This window comes from Abrus precatorius, unplaced genomic scaffold (genome assembly GCF_003935025.1).
Source record: "Abrus precatorius isolate BTA unplaced genomic scaffold, Abrus_2018 Scaffold7, whole genome shotgun sequence".
NCBI lineage: Eukaryota > Viridiplantae > Streptophyta > Magnoliopsida > Fabales > Fabaceae > Abrus > Abrus precatorius.
In genome coordinates, this window is record NW_020874417.1 from 6,802,110 (window position 1) to 6,811,892 (window position 9,783).

Here is a 9,783-nt window from a genome sequence, read left to right on the forward strand (position 1 = left end):
GTTTATATATATATATACACACACCAAAAAGCTTAATGTTTAGTGAATCACTTGTGCAAAAGATTTTAAAAAATTAATTACAAATAATTCTTACAATTTTAGGAATTAATTTGGGAGTTTATTCTATACTTTTATATGGAATAATCCTTGTGTTTTTTGAGCGGTGAGTTTTTCTTTTTCAGAAAATAATTTCAAATTCCCATAATGGTCCTTTTGTTGTCCCAGAAATCATATGCATAAAGCATTTGAGTTATGAAAAACCAAGGGAACTTAACTAGATTTTGCTTTTAATTTTCAACAGTTAGATAACATATTCCCTTTAGGAGTGTTTAAAACCGTACCAAGCTCTTTTCAAACCGCTAAGCTAATTTAAAAAAATAAATAAAAATTAATCAAACCAAAAACCCAAAAAGCCAAATTTATATTACAATCCAGTTCAATTTTTAATTCTCATCTTAAAATCAAACCAAATCAAACTATATTCATAATAAGTTTATACTAATTTTTTTGTATTTTCGTATAAATTTTTCTTTTACTCAATTTTATCATAACATTGTATACATATATGAGTACATCACTCTTATTTGCTTTCTCATTTCTCTCAATAGAATATTTTTTATTTATCAATAATTTATTTATTTTTATAATTTTATCCTTTTTTCTCTATTTTTCATTTTTCAACAAACTCATTTCAATTTTTGGAACTACTATTTTCTCTAAATTTAAAAATAAATTAAAATTCATATAATAATGAATACAATTTTGAAAAATAAAATAATTTAACAATAAATAAAAATTGATTCTTACCGAACCATTATTTTGCGGTTTAGTTTGGTTTAGTTTTGAAATTACATTCAAACTAAACTGAGAACATCCCTAATTCCCTGGTGAAGTGAAGCAGCAACAACTCCAGTTGCCACCTTGAAGTATATCTATTTCCATTGACATAAAAAAGTAATTATAAGGACACATTATGGACACAAGTCTCATATAATTTCAGAACTCTTTCTCCTTTAGATTACATCTTAAATATTACTCCCTACTGTCCCTAGCATAATATATACATTCAAACAAAAGTTTTTAGCTTTAGGAACAGATGTCTCACATTCTAATTTTTATTGAAAATCAATTACCATGAGCATATATATATATATGTATGTATCTATTCCTCAGCATGTCATGTCTGAGCAAACAGTTAGCCTGAAAAAAAGAAACAATCAAACTTGAGACATGATATGTTTGCCTTATTAGCTAGCATGAAGTAAAAAGGTGCGGTTAATTAAAAACAACAGAATCAAAAAGCAAAAGCAATGCTGGTGATGCTTGATAGAACAGTTTGAAAAGGTGAATGGGTTGAAGTATAATAAAATAAACCCTCACTACTTTGTAGGGCAAAGAAAATCAGGGATTGGAATAATCTGTACATCTGATTACCATATCGTAAATAGAAAGGTTATTATAAATAAATACATTAGCAATTTATTTCTACACATAATAAAATCATACTTCAGTGTTAATTGCCGCTACTGTTCTGTTATGTTTGATTATTTGAAGGAAAAAGTTTGTGTTAAGATCAAAGATCAAATTTATCACCTATACCTAGTAATTAATAAGAGTCACTGGATTCATTGCTAAAACTAAGTTTACAATTGGGTGAAAACTCTATTGATTCTGTTCTCAGGCTCAAAGGTCTAAACTAATATCAAGGCTCACCTTCAAATATGATATGCTGAGGAAAGATGCATTCACAGAAGCAAAATATCGCTCATTTTGAATCTGAGCTAGCTGAATATGTAGCTGGAGTATTGTTGTCATGCAAAGAGTTCTTTCCGCGCGCTTCCACATTATTTTGGTTACTTGTCTCTGCAATAGAATGATTCACCAAATGGTCTGACAAAGAAGTACCTGCAGCTCTATTATTTTCCCTTGTTTCAAGGCGCTCCATAAATCGTGATACACTAGCAATTTTGGCATTCAATTCTCTCCTAACTTCTGAACCAAGTTCTGACATGGAAGAATTAGGAGAGAACAGCCTCTCCTTCCATCCCCTTGTGCCCTTTGAAATTGATTCTTTGTATCTGTCACAATGCAATTTAATACCAGATGAGTATGCTTGAAAACATGTAGAGTTTGTAGATGCATGCTTTCTAAGAAATCATACCTCATGGATACTGCATTAAGTCTAGAACGCAGAGAATCAGAGAATGATTGTTCTGATGGCTGTGCTCTATCTTGATTCACAGGTAAAGGAAGAGAGGTAGACCTTCTGCAAGCAAGTAAAATGTACAATGTATAACACTATAACTTCACATAGTCACAAACTAACAATGATCATAAGAAAATAAATATTAAGGTCTAACTACCAACTGGTGGATCTTCATAATAACAAAATAGCCACGGCTACCCCAAACTTCATCAGTTTTTTTATACACACACACACACACATACATACATATATATATATATATATATATATATATATAGTTATTAAAAGAATAAATAATTAAATTCATCTCTGATAAATTTAGTGTAAGACACATCAGTACCTGACCTGACAATATAAAAAACTCATGTTAGTTCTTGAAAATCATAAATATAGGTCATATTAGCTATTTTTATCAGGACGCATTAGTCCTTGAAAAGCTCCAATATAACTTACATTTGTAATTTTAAGATATTAAGATAAAACTTTTACATTTTGAAGGATTGATGCGTTCACCTCTAATTTTTTCAAGGATCAAATTGGGTGTAAAATCTTACTAAAAACTTTGCTTTCTTAGTATTATTTTGGAGTTAACCCCTTTTATGTTGAGGGAAAAAACTGTTTACAGGATTTTTGGCTTCTCCAAGATTATTATCGAAAGTCCACCACTGTAACTACCTATCATTAGAGAGAATTCCTTGAAGATTTGTTGCCCTGACAGTGGAGCCAGGAGTTAAAGAAGTCTGAGTTTGAAACTGTGGGATCTGATGTGGTGGTGATGGTTGATCATCTCCATCAAATGTAAGTGGGGTACATGGGGTTCCTACAGGAATTGCAGCTGATGGAGGTGCACTAGGCTGAGTAGGAAATACTAAGAAGTGCGGACGGCCGTGAGCAGATGGCCTAGTTCTTTGACCTTCCCTCCTACCAAGGTGGTGTGCTCTCCTCATTGCTGCGGCAGCAGCTAAATGTTGAAGTATTCGCTCTTCAATATCAGCCTCATTTACACCCATTGGTAACTGCAGAAGCAAGAAAATTTACTGGAATGTATAGATGGTAGAAATAAGATGTGCTTAAGAGTTAAGACACAGAACAATCAAATCAAAATACTCAAAGACAAGATGGATGACTGACATGCTGCAACTCGAAATTCCCAAGTGTCGGATGATGAAAAATTGCAGCATCTCTTGATGAGTTATCCCTCAAGCTCCTCTCCAGCTCTACTGCCTCAAGCAATTCTTGACTGCCAAGGAATGCATACAAGTTTTTTAAGACTATAATCGTTGTTAGATCCAATTGCAGGGTATAGGACTTGAGTCCCATGTTGAAGTATTAGATTCTAGTATGTGGTTCATATGGCCTTTTGCTCTTAACTACTACAGCTACTTTTTGTGGTCTGCTTCTCTCAAGGTTCTTCTCAATCATAAATGCAAAATCTCATACATACCTGGTAGCATCCTTCAAGCTGATAGGTTGCCAACACATAGGACATTGGGAGCTTCTCTGACACCTACAAACAATAACAAGTAACAATTGCTAAAGTGTAATGTTCCATTTTGAATCATATAAATAACTCAAAAGTGTTCTCAAATCCAACCATTAGCAGCCAAAAATGTTTATGAGCTCAGAAGCTTCTGATATAATAAGATTTATGGAAATAACATTCAACAGTGAACATGGCCTCTAGCCAGGCACAAAATCCAGATGACATACAAACACATTCTACTTTGTTTTCTTGTCACAGCTGTACAAAATTGGTGGTTAATGGTATTTATAGCACCTTATCTAAAATTACAGCAAAATTTTTGACAAAAACCCAACTATCCAACTCTACAGCTGACATCATATTGCATAGGAACTAGTGATATCCTTGCTACATAAATCCCTAACAAATTTACATCCCTGCATACCTAATCTAAGAATGTGTGTGAAAAGCAGTGCGAATATTGGAGGAATCCAATGTCCATAACCAGAACCAATTGCCTGAAAGTTAGACTACTCATTTGTTGTATCATGTTTGATTAAGAAAATATAAATGATACTTTCTTTACTAATTTTGTAAAACAGAATAATGAATTTTAAAAAATAGAATAGTGATTGATATCAAATAATTAAACCTTTTCAAAACTTTTAAATATATTTAGGAACAAAAGAAATGTTTAAATTTTAATTTGTTAGCAAAATAGAATCAATCCTAATTAAATTTCACAAATCTGAGATTGCATAAATTTTACATCATAATGCACAGCAGTAACTGCTGTTATAACATAAACGCAATCGTTATACCACCACATGACCTTAAACTAGAAAAATGGCCAATCCCTTTATTTTTTTCAGTTAAAACAACCAATACAGTCAAGTGCTAAGAACACTTGTCTTGATCAACATTGATGGGGTAATTTACCCCTTTTCCATGCCCAACTTTTGCCCCCTTCCCCCACCTTTAAGGAAAGGAATCAAGAAATAGCATACAATGCATTCCTACTACTCATTCTACCTTCTAATGACAAGTGGGAATTTGTTAATACATAAAGTTTGAAGAGATTTTAATATACAAGAACCGGTTTAACCAATGTAATACATAAAAGTTAAACTAAAAGTCAAAGTTTTGTGCAAGTTACACATGAAAAACATATATTAAAATGTACCATTCAAGAATGCACTGCAAGTGGAACTCATGGTTGCAATTAGTGACCTGAAAAGCAAGAGAGCGGAAAGAAGTAAACAAATGTTTTTCGAATGAAGCCATAGTTACTTATAATTCTACTTGTGAAAGGAAGAGAGGGAAGCACAAAAGTTGTGTATTACCGTTGCAGGATCACTTTTGCAAAAGTCCTCAAGGCAAATGCTGCAAGCATCATCACAGGCTTCTTGAATCCCCCCTTCTACAAAGGCTGCCGCTGATGTCATATGACTTTCACTCTTGCCTTCCATCTCTGGAACCTATTTCAGCGTTCAGAGTCAGATGCAATATTTTGCAAATGTAAGCGGTGCTCTAAGTGCATAATATTTTCAACAAACACAACAGGAAATTCATTTCAGAACCACTACCCAAACACTGTCTTGATAAGTAAATTTAAAATCCAGATTCTACCTGGAATTTACCTTATGAACCAGGTGAAGGTAGACAAGGAAATAATGCAATAACTTACTAGCTTAATTCTGCTTTGCCAAAATCCCAAACAGCACAAATGATAAAAACCTTACTACAAAAAGCTGCCAAAGAATTCTGTGGCACAGATATTTTTTAATAGAAAGTTAATAAAAAATGAAACAACAACACCCATTATCAACCCAAAAATAAATGCATTTTCCACCAGCGCTAAGAAACCTAACAAGCTTTATGAATTCTTCGTGAAAGGCTTCCCAGATTGAGCAAATAACTTCAAAACAATTATCTTCTTTTCCCCTCTCGCAACTATCTAAAACCTATCCATCTGAAATATATATGATCATGTTTTTTCCTTATAAAAGTAAAAGAAAATCATTCATATTGATAAACATCTATAATTACATCCAAAAACAAAAAGAGAATCATGAGTAATATCATCACAAAATTCAACATTTCAAAGCAAATGATCACATAAGGAGGCAATCACAATTACAACCAACCCCAGATAAAAAAGCAGTAACCTTTGCAATAGATATTGCGGTAAGGAATCCTAAAAATAAAAAAAATACAAAATTTGATCAAAACAGAACAAAAAAACCATGGGATTTTAATTTTTACCTCCATTGAGAATTGGTAAAGGTCCAGAAGAGAAAGGGGGGGGTTCAAGAAACAGAAAGAACCCCAATGAAGAGAAGATCAAGCCTTGAATTCAGAAAAAAAAAAACAGAATGGAAGAGATCCAACTCAGTGATGATGAAGAAAGATAAAGAATAAGGAAAAGAAAAGATGACAGTTACACTTTACCTTGTTGGATGTTTGGTGGGTTTCTTCTTTGTGCGTGTCCTGGAAAACAAACACAATGACCCCACACCGTATGAATAAAAGGCTCACTTTTCAGGCTTTCTCCGCCGTACAATAATAACACTTTGATGCTGTCACTTTTATGAGGTTGTTTTTATGGTTTTTCTGTCACTTCAATTTGTGAAATATTAGGGGGTTAAAATGATGTTATCTTAAAAGTGATTGCCTATGAATATATATTTATTTCTTAAATTCTAAGAGTTTAAACTGTTTAAATTAAATTCAATTAGATTAACTTACTTTAAAATATTAATTTATCATTTATCAGGTAAGAATCCAATCAATAACTTTTTTGTTCACATTTTATTCATATTATCTCTTCCATATTTAATTTTATTTTGTCGGGAGAAAATGTAAGGCGGGGTAAAATCTATTACAAGATATATTATTGAGATTCAGGTGTCCATTCCTTAAGTTGTAAGTAAATTACTGGAATTCAACGTGCTAATTAAGTCGATTACATTTATTTATTTTATTATTAAATAAGCTCAAATTTTAACTTTATTTTATTTTATGCACAGTCAACATGAATATATAATTTTATTCAACAGCTGAATTAATAAAATTTAGTATTTAAAAGGAAATATTAAATAAATAAATTATTATTAGATTTACTCATACATTAACTTGTTATCCTAAAAAAAATTATTAAGAAATTGTTATATTCAAATATTCTTTTAACTTTTTCTCTCTTCACAATTTAATCTCGTCTCAACATGAAAAATGACTAGTAAATTTTGTTTTAAGAAATTAAAAGATACTTCAAGAATATATTTAAGAAACAAAAGTAAAATAATTAAGATATCAAAGTATTAAATAAAGTTAAAGTTTTCCAATTTTTCAAAAGCTAAATCTAAAGATTAAATTTGACACAAATGAGTTAAACCTAAACATTATTATATTTTTATCCAGTCAAACTTGAGAAGTGTTCATCATGTCATGATTTGTTTAAGCCATAATTGCATATTGTCAAAGGTTTGAGCTTAGGGAACCTATAACTTGAGCAGGATTTTCATTGCTTTGCTAACATAAAATAAAAATAACTATGGGATTTGAAGATGCCTTATTGGTCCAACATTAAATTAAAAATAATAAAAAATATGACTCATATAATTTTTGTATTTTAAAAAATAATTAATAATTAAAAGTGTATTAAAAAAATATTACTTACGTATTTCTGTTTTGAGGAACTAACGTTGATTCTCAGTGACAAGAAAAATTAAAATTTATGGTATTCAAATTGTAATGTATGTGCAAAATATATGGACATGCATTACATTAAAATTAATTACATTATTCCATTTTATTAATTAATGACTAATGTGAAAAATATATGCATATCATAATGCATTGGAAACATTAAAATTTTAACAGTTTTTTCATTTTTCTTTCTATCCATAGTAATTAGATATAATTAAAAAATATATATGTTTGGCCTACTTTATAGTTTATATTTCCAAAGCGGTTGCTTTAAAGCATTTTTATTGGTGAAACTCTTAAAGGTTTTAAAATTTTATTTTATTAATTTTATGAAAGTCTTACAATAATACGTATATATTTTTTTACTATTTAAGCAATTCTCAACTTTAATCGTGCAATTCTTAAAAATTATATTAAATGAGTCTCTCTAAAATTTATTTTTATGTTTTTATACATTATTAGCATTTATTGTTGTTTTCAATTTTATTAATCAATTCTACAATTTTTATTTAAAGAATGGTAAGCAACTATACTTATTATGTTCTAATATATAATTCTTATAAATAACGAATTGTTTATTTTAAAAATCATTTAAATTTCTTACATTAAAAATATCTTAATTGAAACATCACTTGCTTTATGTGTTTTATAGGTAAAAAATTGAAAAAAAAATATTATTTTTATTTTGGTTTTGACTAAACTTTTATTTTGGTATGAGATAGATAGCATTAAGCTTTTTATTCTTTAAAATATTAAAAATATAATATTATTCATTAACTTCTATATCTGTTAAACATTTTAATTCTTAAACTTAGATATCATTAAAAGTGACATGTGTGATAAATGAGTTAATATATATTGCATTATTTTATAATATGAAGTAGTAGACATGACTAAACACTTCATAACTAGAACTTTCCTCTTTTCTCTTATGAAAAATTTTAATTTTTTCTTCAAATTTTAAGATCATATTTACAAATCATAATTTTGTTGGCACTAAAAAATTTTAAATTGAATTTTGTTGTAGTCATAAAAAGGAGAATCATGTGGAGGATTCAATATTATTCTTAATTTTGTTAGTCTTTTTTTTTTTAATAATTTGAATAATAGAACTCTAATTTTTTATACTCTAATTCTCCTTTATCAATGTTAATGTAGTTTTTAAAAAAATAATTTTTGTTGTTTTATGAAAAGAAAGTGATGATATCAATAAAAGTAGTCTCTCTATGTCAATTATGATGTTTTGTTTTGTAAAAAGAAAAGAATAGTGTGAACGAAGGTAGTTTCCCTTTTGCATTGTCCATTTTTTCATGTGCTTGAATTACTTCCTTTGTTTATTTATTTGTATACTTTGAAAATATTTATGTATTTTTAATTTAAATATTGTTTATTTATTTGCAAAATTTTAAAAAATTAAATAAATATATGACAGCTTAGTTGTCACCTATGTCACTTAATAAAAGGGTAGGAGCTAAGTAGGTATAAAAGAAAAAAAAAGGACTAAGTGAGATAGAAAAAGTAAGAGAAAGTTGTTTTAGTAAATTTTATATAATTTTTTTTTTTTTTACTTAAGAGAATAAAACTAGATATTGAGTTTCTGCTATAATAGAAGAAGACAGATCCAAAATATTAAAATTACTCGTTACACTGATATTTTATTTCTTCTTATAGATGAAGATAAATCTAAAATATTAAAATTACTCATTATACTTATATTTTATTTCCTTTTACAGTTTATCCAACCAACTAATCCAATTGTTTAATTCATAATTTTTTATATCATAATATCATTTATATAATTAAAAATTTTAATTTAATAATTAACTTTAGAATTAAATTATTTAATAAAAATTATTAAGTAATATTATTATAAATATAAATTTTATTAATATAATTTAATCTCTTAAACACATGAAAATATTTTAAAAAAAATTAATTTAGTTTTTTTATCTTTATATTTTAATTTATATGTGATTTTAATTTTTTATTTTTTATTGATTAGACTCTTTAATTTTAATAATTTGTATTAATTTTATTAATTTTTTAGTTGTTTAAATTAATAATTTTTACTTCAAAATAACATATAATAGTTCAAAATAAATAAATATATAATAAAGTTATAATATTTTATTAATTTGAATAAATTAGTAAAGAAAATTATTTAAAATATCTAAATAAAAATAATTAATAAATATATAAAATGTTATAAAAGAATTGTTTTATATGTTGTTTCTCTGTAAATCTAAATAATTAATAGTAAATTTTAATTAAAAATATATTATATTCAAGGTATAACAAATATTTTTTTAATAAAATTATACTACCATTAAAATAATGTTCAGCTTTTTGGTCATAGGCACCTGATTCGAAGATTGTTGAACTCATTTAAGTTGAGCGAACAGAAATT

The 9,783-nt window shown here is 28.0% G+C and overlaps 1 protein-coding gene across 3 annotated transcripts; it reads right to left on the minus strand.

Moving 5' to 3' along the window:
- Positions 1 to 892: 892 nt before the first annotated feature.
- On the minus strand, positions 893 to 6,171 carry LOC113872663 (E3 ubiquitin-protein ligase RHF2A-like). 3 transcript variants are annotated; one of them, XM_027510386.1, is made up of 10 exons: positions 6,120 to 6,171; positions 5,934 to 6,017; positions 5,012 to 5,146; positions 4,852 to 4,898; positions 3,651 to 3,713; positions 3,338 to 3,446; positions 2,882 to 3,222; positions 2,162 to 2,266; positions 1,714 to 2,078; positions 923 to 1,200 (listed from the first exon to the last, which is right to left on the minus strand). In XM_027510386.1, the coding sequence occupies exons 2-9, from the start codon at positions 5,937 to 5,939 to the stop codon at positions 1,766 to 1,768; spliced, it is 1,119 nt and encodes a 372-aa protein (XP_027366187.1). In that variant the 5' UTR covers positions 5,940 to 6,017; positions 6,120 to 6,171; the 3' UTR covers positions 923 to 1,200; positions 1,714 to 1,765. The 3 variants fall into 3 exon arrangements, with proteins under 3 accessions (XP_027366186.1, XP_027366187.1, XP_027366188.1); XM_027510385.1 differs by lacking the exon at positions 6,120 to 6,171 and having other exon boundaries at positions 893 to 1,200; positions 5,934 to 6,069; XM_027510387.1 differs by lacking the exon at positions 6,120 to 6,171 and having other exon boundaries at positions 5,012 to 5,139.
- Positions 6,172 to 9,783: the final 3,612 nt, after the last annotated feature.

Coding starts and splice junctions, on each gene's coding strand:
- LOC113872663 (XM_027510385.1), bottom strand. Junction 3,714..4,851: donor TTGCAGTGCATTCTTGAATG/GTACATTTTAAT, acceptor TATTGTTTGTAG/GTGTCAGAGAAGCTCCCAAT. Junction 3,447..3,650: donor AGCTTGAAGGATGCTACCAG/GTATGTATGAGA, acceptor ATTCCTTGGCAG/TCAAGAATTGCTTGAGGCAG.